The following is a 19,261-nucleotide window of genomic DNA, read 5'->3' as shown; positions in this document are numbered from 1 at the left end:
CGTTTTTTCGGCCGTCCAGTGCGGGACAGGACGAGTCAGAACTAAATACGTTATCAATTTCCGCCCGAGGGCCAGTCCCTAACGGTGTTTACGCCACTTGAACCAAAGCAAAATTTGGTCATGTCTTAAAACCGATGGACGTTCCCCTCGTAGAAATATCGCCGTAACCCGATTATTGCCTTATACCACATACGTTGGTTGATTATTTTATGTTTTCGACGCAAAACCCCAAGTGTCTCTCCACGTTTCGGCGTTTCACACATGAGATCACATTAACTACTGAGTAACAGACGTGGTTCATTGTTCCCGCCCTCGGTTCTGATCCGCCCTCACTCTGGGCGCCCCAAAAAACGGTCGGGCGAAAGAAACATAATAAAAACAATTGAGGGGGCATTAAATACAAAATGCCGTCTACAAACAATCTGTACAATGCACGTATATTATAATAAATCTATAGTACAGCTGTCCCAATCACACTAGAAAAGTAGCGTGTGGGTAGTAGTATTATGTATTTTTTTTTTTGTGGGGACCACCGTTCCGGCCAGGAGGTGCCGCCGAGCTGTCGGGCGGCGTCTCTTGGTTGCGGGCAAATTTAGATTAGTTTTTTTTTTATTTATTTATGTTGTTGTTGCGGGGGAGTATTGATTGGGGGGGGGCGTGTGTGGGTTAGAGTTCTGTCGTCCGTGTCTTCGACCGCCTAAGGTATACCGGATGCGTCGGCGTCACTGGACGCCGATACGGCCGATGAGGCGGCGACGCCATCCTGCGGACTACCTGTGGTGTCCTGGCTCACTCTCGGTATCAGCACGTTGTTCAGCGTGGGCTGAATACCTAGTTCTAAAACAAAAAAGTTATAGTTAGTAAAAAACATCAAGAATTCGATGAAGTTTGATGCATAAGTAACATTTTACGTTACGTACCGTGCTCTGTGAAGTTGAATAGGGGAGGGAGTTCGTTTCCGTTCGGTAGGCGAGTGTTCGGTTCCCTTAGTTCATTGAAGAACGGATGCGCACAAGCCTGCAAGGGGCTGATGCGCGACGAAGGGGTGTATTCCAACAGACGGGCCACCAAGTCGATGGCTTCTGGTGGTGTTCTAGCCCTGAATACCTGCAACAACGAAAAAACAGAACATTTACAAGTTGCGCAACCTAAACCTACGACAAGGGTGTCGATTAATTTTGTCGCGGTACATAAACACTTTTGCGTAGTAAATGGAATTTATCGTCGACTATTCAATAACCGGCCATGCGAGTTATTGAAGTTAGTGGTTAGTCAAACTCATTGAAATCCTCGTCTGTAGTGTCTCAAATAAAAAAACCTGCGTATTAGTCATTAGAAACGTGGTTAAGGGTGGGCCGAGCCGATATTTATGTGTTTTAGTCGGAATGGCAGCCATCAATCTCACTCACTTACACGGATTCGCTGGTGTTGGGTGCTACAACGTGGCATTGACATTTTTGTCAGCATTAACTACAAAAAACGTCGGTACTTCAGGTTAAACCATCACAGAAAATGAAAACTGGGTTGGTGACTTTCAGCCATTTTATATGTTAATAAGGGTTAAGTTTTTGATATGATTAATAAGCTGTAGTTACAAACACAACAATAGGTGGGATTCAATAGGAGAGTAAACCTAATATTTTCATAAATACAATGCTGAAATTACTCTAAAATTTAACTTAGTTTATGAATTGTTTTCATAGTTATTATATAATTTAAATTTTAGTGTAAACCCAAATGCATACATTGCAGTTGCTACATACAAATTCTTGTGGTAATAATTACGTAGTTAAATGAACGTAATATCCAGAATGTTCAAAGTTTCGACACGAGCTGTCTTTGTATTAACGGAGTTTATTAATTCATCATTGTTCCATTAAAACAGATATATGTTGAGGTCAAAGAAAGTTTGAACTAACTTCTCCCCATGTATCTTGTTCATGTGTTCAATTATAAAAATGTTTGGATTTTAATTTATTAATTGTCATTTCATGTTTCACATTTATGGTTAGCACCAGATTTAAAAGACAATCCGTGAAAAATCCACAGCTGTGTCCGCCAGAGAAATCAGAAGACGTCCTTATCGATTGGGACAACCTTTGAATTGAAACGATTCCATTAGAGATGACGTTTTAATTTTAATGGAGTGATGGCAATTATCATGACGTTTTCGGACCTCGGTAACAGTCTAATTAATTTACAAAATAATAGTTGCTATCAGCAACACATTGTAAAATTATCTTTTATTTTATAAATACTTTTCTAGTAACTGCTCCTGATACTTCAATATCTAAGATAAGAATCCTCTTCATAAAAATAAATACCTAAGATAAAATAAATTTAAAAACATCTTGCAGCGTCACAAACAATTATTCTGCTAACAGCTTTTATAATCACCTGTAACACCCTATCAAGACACTATGAATTTAGTTTTAGTTCTGCCGATATTAATTAGTAATTCAAACAAACGTTAAAGCCCACTTTTTCCCAATTGCCTCGAACTGAACACGAAATCAATGCAAAATAAAGCCCCAGGCTTTACGGCGTCGCACCTGCACTTTGTCCCGACAAATCCGCAACCAGGGACGATTTTAATTATACCGCCATATAATCTCTGCATAAAAGCTTTGTAAAATTAGCAGTGCTGTTAGCAGCTCTGAAATTCTCTTTCCCAAGCCGTTCGATCAAAGCGATGCAGAATTATAGCATAGTTGTTGTCTTGTGGCCATAATACGATAATAATGATGAATGCAGTCAGGATTAGTAATTAAAATGATGATAATGATGCATTTGAGGTACTACATACAATGTAGGTCGCTGGTGTACCGTTTGAACACTAATTTAAACAGAATTACATACAACCAAAAGGATTAATTAACGCCGACAACTAACGACACAAATTGCGGACAAATTGATTTCCTCTGCCTGTGTACGTTACCTGTTGCCAAGGATGTGATTTAATCTGAGGGAACTTGAACTCGGTGTAATTGGGATTCATTTCTTTGATCTGTTCCTTTGTCGGGGTACCTAGCACCTAAAACACACAAAAACCGTCATTATCTTCAGTTTCGAACAGGATTACGTGGACTCACCTTGATAATTTCAACTAGCTGGTCAACACCGGAATCCCCGGGGAATATTGGCTGGCTGAGCAACAGCTCGGCCAATACGCACCCGGCACTCCACACGTCGATCTTCGTCGTGTAATCGATGGCGCCGAAGATCAGCTCCGGGGCGCGATAGTACCGGCTGCAGATGTAGGAGACGTTCGGCTCGCCCTTGACGAGGTGCTTCGCGCTGCCGAAGTCGCACAGCTTCAGCACGCCGGTGTCCGGATCGAGGAGCAGGTTCTGCGGTTTGATGTCCCTGTGACAGATGCCCAGCGAGTGGATGTAAGCCAGCGAGCGGAACAGCTGGTACATGTACAGCTGAAAACCAAGACGGACATTGTCTTAATTCAGAATTTATATGATTTGGAGAATTTGTTCAAATTACAAATACATTTTATTTGATGAATTTGTTAATAAAAACCCTATAAAGGTTTCTTTTATTCATTAATAATAATGAAGACTTAGACGTTTAAACATTTTTACATACAAAAACAGAAACCACTCATTAAAACAACTTTGTCAGGATTTATATAAAATTAGGAACTTTTAACGAATGTTGAAAACTGGTTCAAGCACCTGGAGAAGATGAAAGAATTGTCATTTTATAGAAAATAAATATATATTTTAAATAACTTTTATGGTAACCCAGAGACATTCGAATAAGTACTCGTATTTTATTTAATGATGTTATTTATTGTCTAGTACTTTCTATAAAAATTTCTTTTATTTAGTAATATGACAGAGAAGCAGACGTATATTAATTTCTTGACTTTTTTATGACAGACATTAATCTTTAATATAGGGTTCTTTTTAGAAATCTTCCCTTATTAATGTATTAAATGTGGAAATTCATTTGAATACTGTACTGTGAAAATATTAAGCTGAAAAATAGATTGCAAATGAGTTAATAAAGCTCTCCCAAAAAAATATTCCCGACAGCTTTTTTCCCTCACTTTCTCTGTGGACTTTTAAAATTTCTCATTCGCCCGGCTTGCAATTAAATCCTTCTGTTCTCCGAAAATTACAAAACTCGTTTTGTTTTAATGCGGACTTCAATAATGAACGTTCCTTTAATACAGTTTTTGCTTTTTCCACTATACTAATTGAAACAGCAAATTTCAAAGAAAAGAGACTTGTAATTGTCTTTTTGAAACAGCAAAGATCTTAATTAAAAACGTGATTAATATTATCACAGCAATAAATCGGGGGAAAAATCTTGTTGGCAAAGCCGAATGCTATTAAGTGGATTGATATTTTTAAAATTTTAATTTTGTTTACTACATTAAAAATAGTTGTTGGGTTTTCCTGCTAGCGAAAATCCAAGCGGACCGAAATAGCTGTCACATTCGCATAATAAAAAAAACCATAGATTAATCAAATTTGCAATCGTTTAAATCGTGCAATATTGGGTCAAGGTGATGTTTTGTTTCTTAACGAATGGTCGAAAACGGGACGACGACATTAAATTAAAAATAAATGCGATTAGACGGGCTAAAACCGAGAATATTGCCAATGCAAATACGACTGAAAAATTATTGTGGCGAATCGAATTATTTAATCTGAAAGGTCAGACGAAATGTAATAATAAAAGCTGGAAATTATTTCTGCACTTTTATTTAAGTTTATTTCGCTTCGTACGAAATTAAATTTGATGCGGAAATTGATTTAGCAGCCCGCCTACTTCTGGAGACATTTCTCCAGTAAATCGAACACATTTCAAGTACTTGACAGCGATTGGGAGTAAACTTATTACAGACGATGCGATGTTGTAATAAATCGGTTTACTTCAAGTTGAAAACAATTGAAATCGAGTTAATTGCGTCGTCATTACTGTAACCTCAGACTGGATGAAAATGTCATAAAGCAACATTTTCCCAGTGACGATTTCCAAATTGGGTGTGGTGCGTAATTTCAGGAGAAATTAATTTAAATTGTGACACAAGATGTGGATTTATTTATTCATTTATAATTTGATTTTGCAACCCCATTTCACCGAGTCACACATTTCCTGATGCTGAAAAGCCGGGTTACGTTCCAAAGGTATTTTTGCTCCCGATAAAAACGATTTACATGACAAGTACGCGGTGTAAATTTATCTTTCAGTACGAAGTATGTCGTAAACTGTACGCTACTTTTGTTTTATAGGAATTCTAAATTTATTTTAGATGAGTTGAAAATGAACTTGGCTCGTCATAATCGAAGCTTAAACTGAGGCGAATAGTAAAATAAAATTTAATAGTCGGCTAATTGCATAGTGATGAATTTTGTAACCGGCACCAAAGGATGATGTCTTATTGGAATTCGAAATTTACTTTAATAAACTGGGAAACTTTTAAGAAAGTTGATAAAACTATCGAACCAAATTCAAATGCGTCACTTATTCCCAGTTGGAACTTCAGTTAAGAGTTGAAAGTTACGTTTGATTATATTTATACGACGGAGATGTTTTCAATGGAATTACATAATTGTGGAATTGTTAAAGTTTAAACGAAACAGTTTAATTGCCAGGAAACTGTGTTCAACACCCACGCAGTTTTATGTAATTCAGCAGTAATTTCCAACCAATTTTGAATTATTTATGGATACGACTTCTCTTTGATTATTAAATTAAGTTGCAAGAAGGAAAATATTAAGTAGTAAAATTACATTGGTCTAAAATAACATACTTAAGTCATAAGCTACACATGATAAATTTTATTTTACACTTGACTTCAATATATTTTTAGACGAATTTCACGTAATATAAAACCCTTATTTTATTTTATGTATCGGTGTTTATATTTTCCTTGTAGAAAAATTAAAATTTGCCATATGCTTATTATAGGAAACATTTTGTGAAGCTTAAAAACTTTGTTATACCACTGTCTTCATGAAAACCTGCGTCTGACAGCCAATATATCGAATAAATTTAACCCATTGAACGTAAAGTAAAAGGTAAAAAGTTTTGTAAATTAAATGTTTGTGTCTAGAGTTGTTATTGAGCTAGACAGAAACGTTTTCATTCCAAATTTGGGGTTAATAACCGTTTGAGTTGAAATAAATTTCATGAGAATTTCATGTAAACTTGTCATTTCCAGAGTTTAAATGTAAAAACAAATAAATAGGATTACTGATAAAATTATTCTCGGGCAAAAATAAGCCTTTTTGTATAATTAATTTACCATAAAATTCATTAAACTCATTATATTGTTTTTACATTATGTAACAACTCGGATTATATATTGTTTGAAAATTCGATTTGTTTCAGGAAACATTGGGCAAAGCTTAAAACAATGTAAGCTTATTATATTGTTGGCTTCAAAAAAAGCTGCATACGACAGCAAAATATACGTAATACATTTATACATCAGTTAAAACGTAAAATAAAATGTTTTGTTATCAAATAGTAGTCGGTAAAATTCTTTTTCCCAAATTTGGAGGTGACAGAAGAATAATTGTGACGTGAATTCATTTGGAGAACCTGTAATGTGTTCTATGACGAATTTCATGAAAATTAAAGATTTCCGACCAAAAATGAGCTTTTATTTGCATCCATATAACTCAATAAAATTCTTATTTTATTTCTGAGTTATTTTATGAATCGGGTTTTATATTTCTATTGTACGGAAATTTGATTTTGCCATATCCTTATTCCAAGAAACATTTTGCGTGGAATAAAAAACTTTAAGCTTGTTGTATTGCCCTCAAGAAACTCGTGCCTGTCAGCCAATATGTCGAATAAATTTATCCATCACTTTGAATGTAAAGTAAAAAGACTTGTAAATCAAATGTTGGCGGGTAGAATTGTTATTCGGACAGATGGAAATGTTTTTATTTCAAATTTGGGACTATTAATTGTACAAGTATGATGATTTTATATAAGCTCGTCTTTTTAAAAGTTTAATTGTAAAAATCTATAACAACGATTGTTGATAAAAATTATTCCTAGACAAATATGAGCTGTATTTCCTATTTAAAATTATTATTTTATTTTTGCATTATTCTATGAATGGTATTTATATTTCCATTCTTTGAATTTTGGATTTGATTTTATGATCTTTAGGCTTAGAATTGGAGGCTGAGAATAGTATGATTATGATGTGAAGTCATTTCAAAAGCTTAACAATACTATATAACCACGATTGTTGATATAAAATATTTCGAGGCAAAAATGAGCTTTTTGTATTATGTATTTTCTGTTTAACTTAATAAAATTATTATTTTATTTTTGCATTATTTTACGAATCGGTTTATATAATCCCTTTGTATAAAAATTTGATTTTTTCACATTTTTATTTACAAGACACATTTTGCGAAACTTAAAAAACTTGTTGTATTGATGCCTCCGAGAATCTCGTGTCTGACGTCAATATGTCGAATAAATTTATCTATGGGTTTGGACTAAAGTAAAAAGTCTTGTAAAAATCAAATGTTGGGGAAAAAGTTTTTATTCCAAATTTGGGGATGATAATTGTATAATTATGATATAAAGTCGAAAACTTGAAATGTTTTCCGTGACGAATTTCATGTAAACTGGCCATTTCAAAAGCATTCATGTAAAAATATGAACCATGAATGTTGATAAAATTTGTTTCCAGGCAAAAATGCTTTTTGTTTTATGTATTTTCTATACAACTCAATAAAATTCTATTTCTGCATTATTTTATAAATGGGCTTTTATATCTCCATTGTATAAAAATTCGATTGTCATATCCATATTCCAGGAAACATTTCGAAATGCTTTAACACCTTAATATTGTTATATTGCTGCTTTCAAGAAAACCAGCGCTTGACAGCCAATATGTCGAATAAACTTATCCATCAACTTGAACTTAAAGTAAAAAGTTTTGCAAATCAAAGACCGTAGACTTGTTACTGAGGCAGATGGGAAAGTTTTCATTTCACATTTGGGGCTGATAATAGTATAATTATGGAGTGAATTCATTTCCAGAACTTGAAATGTTTTGTTTTAATTTCAGCAGAAATTGGCACTGGTTAAAAAATACCTGGCTGGGAGTTCGTGATATAATTTCCTATTAAACACAATTTCAAGTTTAAATTGCGAAAGTTTTCGACGGACTCGAAGATTTTATCAATTCAAACAATGAACGGAATGCGAAACCGAAATGCATTTACGGGAAGTATGAGTGAACTTCACCAGTAACCTCATAATTGAGCCATTATCGAATAATTAAAGCTCCCGCGTCCAGTTATGATTGAAAGCTAATTTTTTCGTAACAGCGGGGCTAATTTGAAACAAATCACCAACTGGCACTGGTCAAGAAAGGCTTTTGTTCGTCAGGACCGGATAATTTTTCTGTTGCAATATCTCGCCCATGGGAACGCTTGTAATTGTTCGCGGAAATATGCCGAACGCATATTAATGCGTTGGACACGAGGCGTGCTGCCAGGCCTGAGCTAAATCAATCCTCTCGTGCGTCGAGGCGCACGTTGTTGCCGATTCTGGCGGCGCGATACGTCGGTGGAGGTACCAAAGGTCAACGATGCTGATTTTGATAAAGCCGAGAAGAAAAATTGCGCTGCGAAACATTCGTGTCGTTTTATGAATGATGAGTATCTTTATTTTTAATTCTGACTTCTGAATGGTTATCGAGTCAAAGATTGGAAAGTTGTCTACAAGTTTTAAAATAAGTTTACAAGCACATGAAATATAACTTCGGGGCGAGCTTAAATTTTCGCAACTTTCGCCATCAATTTGTCATTACGAACCCTTCAGAATGTTATTTACTTTCACTCCGGATTCGCACCAGAAGCGAAAGGGAACGAAATGATAAAATGTTTTTACGCAGTGGGACTTCTTGCCTCGAATACTTCAGAATATTTAAATCTTTGTTCATAAAAGTTCTTTTATAATTCTGTGACTTCTTATGCTAAATTTAGCTGTACTTTTTCGTTTTGAAAGGAACGTAAGTGTTTTTAGATTAAAGTAACTGTTATTTTTAACATTCACAGTCGAAAAAGCTTCTGCTGCCTCCTTAAACTCTTTAAAAATCCGATTTTTTCCCGTATTACCGGTCCAAAAATAATTAATGTAAAAACTTCCAACGAAGCATTTCGGGTTTTTGCACGACTCGCCGATAAACACATTCATAAAAGCGAAAGGCGAGGGGCGGAGGCGCAGAGCGCTTTAATCGGTCTAATGGCCGATCGATGGACTATTTGTTTGAAAGCTTTCGACTGCGACGAGAAGGCTCTCTTGGCCTGAAACTCTTCGCCCAGCTAATGGACCTCCTGAGGGAATCGTGAGGCCTTTTTTTCGTCCCAATTGCGTTTGATTTATCGCGTTGGACGAGGTCAGTTAAGTTTCGGGACTCGAACCATTAATTATCTGGTCGATTTTACGGAGGTAATAGCAAAAATCCTTGATATTTTTAAAAAATATGTATTATGTAACAAAATCCATCACAATAAGTATTTTATTTGGTTAAATATTATTATAATCCACTTAGGATTTAATTTTAAGAATATACACCGAAAAACATTTACTTATGGAAAACAATCTCTTAATGGATTACGTGGAAGACGGATCAAATTATTCAAAACAACGGAGTTACAATATTTATAGCAGGATCAGATAATTCGAGGAATTCATGTTTATGCCAAATAACAATGAATAAATTTTGTTTTTAATATGTTTTTATGAAATTAATTAATTTAAAATAAATCGTAAAGTCAAATTTTTCATAACTTATATCTGGTTTAGTATAAAAGCCACTTAAAAAGCTTGCAGAAGCTTTTTAGATTTTGTGAAACTACTGCCAGCTTTTATTAACTTAAAATATTATTTTTAACTACCATAACATTGATATTGGTTAGAATTGTTTACAGTCATGATTCTGACAATTAATTGTTTTTATTTTTAAATATTTATTAACATTAACATCTTCAAAATTCTTGCTCTTTTTGCCTTGTTTTCATGGCTTAAAAGGTGAATAAATTTTATAACGTTTTTCAAAATATTTTATGGGATATCTTTTTTAATTTCAAGTTCTACGCTTTGTACCTTTGCCTAGTTAACATAATCTATGATTTAACTAACATCTTTTACTGTTTAAATATCTATATTTATTCCTTATTATTTTTGGGTCAATTAAAATAAAGTGCTGTAGAATCAAAATTTTGAGGAAACCAATCCATGATTCTAAAAAGCTCGAAACTTTTGATAATATTGAAAATTAAATAAATTTCACGTTCTATTAAAAAACTCACTGTGAATGAACAGAAAAACAAAATCTAAAGAACTGAAATCATCCCTAGTTTAAAGTAAAATAATTCTTTTAAGTTAGAACCTGCCAAAATATAATAAGATAGAACTTACCTTAATAAAGCTGATGGGTATGGTCTGTTTAGATTTACTATAATGCCTCGCTACCTTATATACTGTTTCAGGGATATATTCCAAAACCAAATTCAGGTACACCTCATCCTTCTGCAAAAAAAATCAAGACAACAAATTTATTAATTGGACCAACGGTATCGGGTCAATTAGTATAAGTTAGAGCGTTACAAAACTTAAAATAAAAAAAGACCGAGCCTTATATCCCTAAAAATGAAAACGCCTATTCAAAAAATACATGTTAGAGGTTAATGTGTCGTATTGAAGAGTCGGGATCACAAATCTACCAGTACAACAAGGCCCCTTCAACGGGAACCGTAATCCCGACGGCCATACAAGTTCCATTAGGGATTCCGTGCGTGTATTTTAATTGAAAATGTGGATAAGTCCGGTACGAAATGTTCAACTAAACTGGGACTCGATTAAAACTGGCCGTAATTATTATTACGAGTTTCTAATATCTATAACGGTTTGCGGATTAGTTTTTAACCTCCGATGATTGTGGAATTATGCATGGACGGTCGGAACTTATGTTTTAGTGAAAGCGGCATGGATTCACCGTGGAATAGATGCATCAGAAGAAATTTCACGGAAAGTTGCACGCCCGGCATTCGTTTTGTACGTGCTGTATATTAATTTAATATGCTCGGCAACTGTTAGTAATTTTTAATGTAAATCGCTTATTTGATTTGAAGTCGGGAAAAATTAATTAAATCGACCATTATATTAAATTGATCGCTTTACTTCAGATTATATTACAAAATTATATACTAATATCATTATCAATATTCACTAACATGCATTGCTATCGAAACTAATGGAAATTAATTATCTACTCGAGCAGACAGTAATTATGTAAATTCATGGCGAAATGTACAAGATTTTAGTTGTTTTCCTAATGTGCAAGAAATTAGAACTAAAAATTAATATTTTATTATGTAGTCATAAAAAAATATGTTAATGGTAATTTGTAGAATTTATTAACATTTAATTATATTATATATTTAATTAATATAATGTATAAAAGTGAAATAAACTATATAGAACTTTGTTTAAACATTTCTAATATTAAAGTCCAATTTAGAAAAATTTTGCAATTTGTGTTTATTAAGAAGGTAAGGTATTAAAAGCATGTTTGCTTCTACTTTTACATACATTTTATATAGAAGATATATAATTTACATTTAATTATTATATTATTATTTATTAGAATTTTGAAGAAACATTTATTCTTTTACAAAAGATATAAACTACTACTATAATTTATACATTTAATTTATTTTATTTTCAGATGTACCTACGTATAACATATGTTGAAATATATTTTTTTAATTTTTACTAACCTCTTAACTCTTTTTTATCATGTCTTGTTTCTTTTTCATTTATTAGTTATTTAATTGATTCTTTAAAAATGCAGCAATTATTTTTGTAAAAATTTTGAATCATTCGTTGAAGAAAAACAAGAACAAAGCAAATTATAAATATTATAAATGTTAACATTTATTTTATACATTTGATAAGGAACATATTTTTCTTGATTTTTTTAATCATGATTTGTGATTTAAATATTTTTTATTCAATAATTAAAACATTACGAAATCTTTACTATTTTTTATAGAATTAAAGCTTTATATATATATTTTTATCATTTAATTAACCTATTTTAATTTTAAGTTTCATAATAAACTTATTTTTTCAAAATAAATAAATTTAAAAAAATATATTTTTATTAATTTTATAATTTTTATTATTTAATTAAATTATTTTAATTTTAAGTTTCATAATAAATTCATATAAATATTTTTCAAAATTAGTAATAATAATTTTTACTTGGGAAAATTTTACATAAATTTTGTAATCATTAAGCATCATTTGATTTATTTTTTTTATTTCTAATTCTATAGAAATGTTTACTGAATGATTTTCAAATGTAAATATGAATAAAATTAATATTTTGTAAGTAAAAAAATTGAAAGGTTTCAATTTATACTCTTTAATTTAAGTTTTTACTAAACATTTAGATTTTCTGAATTTCAATGTTTAAATAATATATTTTTAACGATATTAACTTTTGAAATATGATAAGTGCCAATATTTTTTTTCTTTTATTAGTTATTTTATTGATTCTTTAAAAATTCAGTAATTATATTTATAAAGATTCTTTCAAAAAAAAAACAAGATAAGAAATTTGTGATTTAATTTATATATTTGATTTGGATAATATTTTTCTTGATTTTTTTATCTTGATTAGTGAATTAAATATTTGTCATTCATTAATTAAAACATTATAGGTTAAAAATATTTACTATTCTTTATAGAATTAAAGCTTTTGATGAAAAATTAGAACAAATATTACAAATAAATAATTAGAAAAAAAACTATTTTAATTTGATAAGTTTCATAGTAAATTTATTTTTTAAAATTAGTAATAATTTTAAGTTGAAAAAATTTTACATAAATTTTGTATTCATTAAAAAATTAACAGTTGATTTATTTTTTATATCTACTTCTATAGAATTTTGTTCACCTTTTATTTTGGAAAATATTAAAACTTCTTTAAATATTTTAAAAATATGAATTAACAGATGTTGATTTTTTTTTTTGAAGTCTTGATTGGTAATTTAAATATATTTCATTATATAATTAAAACTATATTATTGGTTTAAAATCTTACGACTCCTAATTTTTTAATATAATTTGTTTATTCACACCTATTTTTTTATAGAATTATACCTTTGATGAAAAAACTAGTTAACTATAAATAAAATGTAAAAATAAATTTTAAGTTTATTTTGAATCTTCATTTAATTAGGAAAAAAATACTTTTTGTTATTTTTTTCTTTAATTAACCTACTTAATTTCAAATTTATGTATAATTATAATTATTATTATACATAATTATATTATTATATAATAATGCATTTTTAGAAAAGAAAATCTTGATTCGTAATTTAAATACTTTTCATGCGATATTTGAAACTATACTGTAACTAACGACTGTGACTTTTTGTAATTTATTTTTGGCTACTCCTTAGAATTCATTTTTTGATAAGAAACTATATAAAAAATATAAATATATAAACAAGTATAAGATATTATAATAGTTTTATAAATACGAATATATGAATTAATTTGAATAATTTGTCTTATAATTAGATTAATTTATTTTTATTCGAGGAAAATATAATTTTATTTAAACAAGTTTCTAATCTAATTAGATTAATTAGATTTATTATTACTGATACAGCATTAAATTTTTAATAAATTTATATTGTTTTTTAGTTTTTAACTTAATAGTATAATTATTATCAAATCGGAAAAATATTAAAAAAATGTTTTGAGATAAATGTTCAACGATTATTTTCTATTAATATGCCTATAGATATGTTATATCTGTTATTATTTATTCTTAATGTTTGTGTAAATTAAGTTAAAACAAGCGTGACAACCTCTCCGCGTCAATTTCGTTTATAATATTATGCCGTGGCACAAGTTCAAGATCGTGAAACTAAAGTCTAACCAACTAAAACGCTAAAAACTCAAATTCGTCCACAACCCACATAACGTGCACATTCCGTTGGGTGGAGCCCAGCGAATCGATACGACCGTCTGGTGTGTGTGTGTGTGTGCGTCTTGGACACAACGGGGTGGCGACTGTTTTCCACGCGGCAACCCAACGCAAAAAGAAAACAACCCCGAATATTGTTTTGGCAGAGCCACAATGCGGATAATGGTCGTTGTTTTTCGAGTTCGACGCCGAGGCGAGACCGTGAAACGTAGCCAAAATGCGGGAGACGAGAATTTTTTACCACGAACTGGATGAGTGGTTGAAAGGGATCGTGATCGGCGAATGTACGTGGCTCGTTTCCTAGTTAGTCGCGGTTATAAGCTCTTAAGCCCGTTGCGGGCGAAAGTCGTTGAGATGCAAAACTGCAAAACTTCAAAGTGGCATGAAGTCGTCCAAGTTTCGCGTGTCGTGTCCCCGCTAAAACTTGTGCACATTAAGTTCGACTTCAAAGAACATTTTTCCATATAGCTTGACAAGGTAATTTTTAAATCGACATACATGTTTATTTTGTGAGATGCTAAAATAAATATACCAACTTAAAAATTACCCTGCGAAGTAAAGTTGTGCCCAACTAGCGATCAACAGGGTACCAAAAAGCCAAATAAATAAAAATAATAAACTAAAAACCGGGAGTAAATTGTCTACAGGAACAAATTAAAATTATTAAAACTGTTACAAAGCAGGTCGGTCATACCTGCATACTGGTAGCCAATAATATGGACATATCAAACGGAACTTCAGTCTGCTATATATAGAAAAACAATTGAAACAAACTAAAAAAAAATAGTACCATGGGATGATGATATGTTGATTCTAATTCCATCCAATATAATCGGGTGTTTTGGCTTTAACGACAACGATACGAAACAATTTTTAGTAACGCCACAGCAGACACAGTTAGTTATTCGTAATTCGATTGAAGTCGGGTACGGTATCGATTTGACCCAAATATGTGCTTTGATGCACACGAGTATACGAAAATTTTATTGCGGCGTCGTTAAGATGAAATTTTATGTTGTTGGGAGCGCGTGCGAAAAAACTTTTAACAATTAATAGAGTTATGGGTTTGCGCAACAAAGTTGCTTTAGTTTCGCCGTTTCGCGAGTATTCAAAGTGCGGCGAAGGCGAGCCATAAACCCACTTTTTCGGGATGTATGTGTAAACACAATTACTTTTTCAAGGTTCGTGATATACACATTTTATATTGTAAATACGCTAATTTGAATAATAATTTAAAATAAATGGTTGAATAATGTACAAAATATTGTTTAAAAATTTCAAAATTATTTTGGTTAGAAAAGAAATATTTTACTATTTCAAACGTAAGTTAGTTTATTTCGTTATAAATATTTATTCTAATTTTGTAGAGATATAATAATTTTTTCAATATTTTTTAACCAATTTAGTATAAATATTAAATAAATTGTAATTTGTACTTTTTTTCATTAATTTTTGATTTTTCAAAACAATTTGCTTAAAAATTACAATAAATTAGTGAAAATTGAAAATAATTGTATTTCCCATATTAAAAAATTGATAATAAAATCAAAAAATGTCATTTTAAATTTTATCTGTACATATTTTATATTTTTTTATATTTTTGAATATTAAGATTTCAATATACGTAATGTACTTTTTGGTTAAATTATATAAAACATAGTAAAATATAGAATTAAATTTTGAAAATAATATTTTTAGACAATAATTTCTAATTTTACATTCACCACCCAGTAATTTTTATTAGGTTTTATTTAACCTTATTTTAAACATTTTTTTAATCTCTTCTTATAGACTTATAATTTTTATCAATCAATTAATCTTTTAATTTGTTAAATATGACTTCTAATTAGTGAAAATTGTAAATAATTGTATTTCCCATATTAAAAAATTGGTAATAAAATAAAAAAAATGTCATTTTAAATTTTATCTGTCATATTTTATATAATTGTTATATATTATCTTTTTTAATATTAAAAATTGAATTCAAAATACACTTTTTGGTTAAATTATATAAAAGACAGTAAAATATACAATTAAATAGTGAATATAATATTTTTAAACAATAATTTCTAATTGTACCTTCATCATTTATTTAATAATTTTTATTAGGTTTTATTTATGCTTTATTTTAAATATTTTTTTAATTTAATCTCTTCCTATAGACTATAATTGTATGTTAGATTAGGTTAGGCTAGGTTAGATTATAATATCATTTATCATAATTTTTAATCTTTTGTTAAACTTTTAAATTGTCAAAAATTATTTCTATTTAGTGAAAATTGTAAATAATTGAATTCCATATTAAAAAATTGGTAATAAAATTAAAAAAATATCATTTTAAATTTTATTTGTACATATTTTATATTATTTTTCTATATTTTTGAATTTTTTTGAAAATTAAAATTGAATTCAATTATTAAGTATTATTTCTTTTTGGTTCAATTATACAAAAAAACAGTAAAATATACAATTAAATAATGAAAATAATATTTTTAGACAATAATTTCTAATTGTACCTTCACGACTTATTTAATAATTTTTATTAGGTTTTATTTATACTTTATTTTAGACAATTTTTTAATTTAAATATCTTCCTATAGACTGTAAGGAAATAAAGTTATTTTATTTTATAATCTAAAAGAATTTTGATGTGGGATCATTCAATTAGTAAAAATTGATAGTTAATTTTAAACTCGATTAAATAATATAAAGAATATTCGAATTTTGCAATATTTCAATCATAAATTTAATTAATCTCATAGTACATATTATACATATTATTTTTATTCATTTTAATAAATATTTTTGACATTTTATAAATGCTAAGATTGAATTCAACACAGACACAGACGCAGATAAAAATATTTTTGTTTTGTTAATTTATAAAAAAAACCTAAAATATGCAAACAAATATTGAAAATAATATTTAAAATTAATATTTTATATATAATTTTAAATTTTAACAGCATTACTTATTTAACCATTGTTTTATCAGCTTTTATTTTTTTCAATATATTTTAATTCCGCCTTGTTTGTTAATAGTAATATTTTAAAAATGTTAATGAAATAAAATTACAAATTTTTTATTATAGAACAACTGAGATTCTGGAGAAACTATAGAAGAGTTAAATATATTATTTCATATATAAATTTATTTTAAATTACTTTATTAATATAATAATAATTAAACATTAAAAAACATATTTTAAAACAAAAAGATTAGTCAGAAAATATATTTAAAATTGAAAAGTTACAAACACTTTTTAACGTAAATTATTATTATTAGATCAATATAAACACTGATTAACGTGTAAATATTAGTCGTGTTAGTATTTGACAAATAAATTTAAATTTTCCATGATTATCCATCCCTGATCCAAGCTCAATATTATAGTGTGCCAATAAAAATAAAAGAACATACGATAACATGTTTTATGTTGATTACTGCAAAAATTGACGTCAACTTTTATTTGCCAATTATAGTAGAAAACTATAAAAAGTTTTATTCTAATATGAATATACTAACATAAAAATTACAAATTTTCTGGTTCTTCTCGGATAGTGAAATATCCCATTAAAGTCCATCAATAAGCCAGCATTTTACACTTACTAAACTGTTTATGTACATACTAAACACCAGTAATGAAAAACCAACATTGAATTTCCAATATTTGTTCGTTTCCAGGCGTGAGAAACGGCATATTTTCCGCACAGGATTTTTATGCGGCAACTTTAAATCCGACCATTCGTTCCGTAAACATTTTTATTAAACATTCGACGGCCGGGGGCATATTAACTGCATTTTCCGACCCGATAAACATGCTTTACTGTCACACTATAGATAGTGAGCGTCATTAGCGATAAACATTGTCACCATGCACAACCCAACGATCAACCCCCGAATTAACGATATAAATTCGTTAGTTATATACGTAATTTCGCCTGCATTTAGGTAAATTGTAATGGAGGAGGACTAATTTGAATTGAATCAATACGACGCCTTGACAACGTGATTTATTCATGCCGAGTTCCAGTTTCCACAATTTCTGCGGCTCGAATAATATTTGGACAGTTGTTTGCTTTGGCACTGGGTGAGTAAAATTGAAATGGGTTGTGCATGTTAACTTTCAATCGATTTTCCAAAAGCCAAATGTCAATGCGCAAATTTTGATAAAAAAATCACCGTTTCGTCTCTGTCGCGTCTGGATCGAGGCCTTACCCGTTCATTTGTCTAGAAACAAATAAAACAGAAACAAATTTTTTATTGTCATTCAATTACCACGTCCAACCACCTGTTTTATTTCAAGCGATTAAGACAAATTAGTTAATTAACTTGTAGAAAGCAATAATTAAAATTAGTTGTGCTAATAAATTAATTAAAAATTTGCATAAAATTTCGGACAATAAATTTATCACATTCCGGATGCGAATGTCACTCGTTTATGGAGGAAAATTGTGCGTGACAGCGATAATTAACTCGGACAAAAGCGGTCAGTTATTCTTTTTAAAAAATACTCACGTTACAATTGAATTTGAAATTTAAAAATGTCAGCAGGTGTATTCGATGCTTTGATTATGAAGATATGGGATTTAATAAATAAACACTATCAATTAAAAAAAAGTTTTCTATTAATAAACACAATTAGTTAACCAACATTGAATAACAACAATAACAATATAATAATATATAATCCTAATTACTGTCTTGTATTGAAATTTTTTAATATATTTATTTTAATGTATTCAAAACTGTGCAAATTAAATAATAAACAAAATCTAATATATAGTTTTATTAGATACATAAAGGACCAAAAAACGACTTTTCGATAAAAAATCATAAATAATTAACCATTTTACATTAAATAACCATAACGATATAATTATAAATAATACTAATTACTGTTTTAATTTGCTATATAAATTTTCAAAACATTAATTCTCAATTATATGTACATTAATAAAATTTTATTGCACAACGTATATTATTAAATATACATCTAAATTTTAAAATCACTACTAGAAATTGTAAAATAATTTTTAAAAGAAACAATTATTCTATCATTACTTCGATTATTAAAAATATTGTAATTTTTAAATGAATTTTTTAATGAAAGTTTGTTTAATTATCAATATTATATTGTAACGTTCAAATTTATCTTAATGTGTGTTATTTCATTTAGAATTCCATTGATGATAAAATTAAACTGAATACATAATTATAAAATATATAATATAGATTTATCTATG

General features: G+C 29.5%; 1 protein-coding gene across 7 annotated transcripts in view; it reads right to left on the bottom strand.

Moving 5' to 3' along the window:
• Positions 1–647: 647 nt before the first annotated feature.
• The window catches only part of LOC109595439 (protein kinase shaggy), a 143,747-nt gene continuing 125,133 nt past the window's right edge, over positions 648–19,261 (bottom strand). For 6 of the 7 annotated variants that reach the window (XM_049969586.1, XM_020010783.2, XM_020010784.2 and 3 more), the window contains exons 4-8: positions 10,429–10,539; positions 3,093–3,428; positions 2,939–3,034; positions 921–1,107; positions 648–837 (exon numbers count right to left, since the gene is read on the bottom strand). In XM_049969586.1, coding sequence (XP_049825543.1) covers positions 698–837; positions 921–1,107; positions 2,939–3,034; positions 3,093–3,428; positions 10,429–10,539 — 870 coding nt within the window. In that variant the 3' untranslated portion in view covers positions 648–697. Of the gene's footprint in view, positions 838–920; positions 1,108–1,202; positions 1,471–2,938; positions 3,035–3,092; positions 3,429–10,428; positions 10,540–19,261 lie in introns of those variants that run through there. The other variant, XM_020010787.2, reaches the window with a different exon arrangement.

This window comes from Aethina tumida, chromosome 7 (assembly GCF_024364675.1).
Source record: "Aethina tumida isolate Nest 87 chromosome 7, icAetTumi1.1, whole genome shotgun sequence".
NCBI classification, from domain to species: Eukaryota; Metazoa; Arthropoda; class Insecta; order Coleoptera; family Nitidulidae; genus Aethina; species Aethina tumida.
The sequence above is the reverse complement of the archived record's forward strand: the minus strand, read 5'-3'. Positions and strand labels throughout refer to the sequence as shown.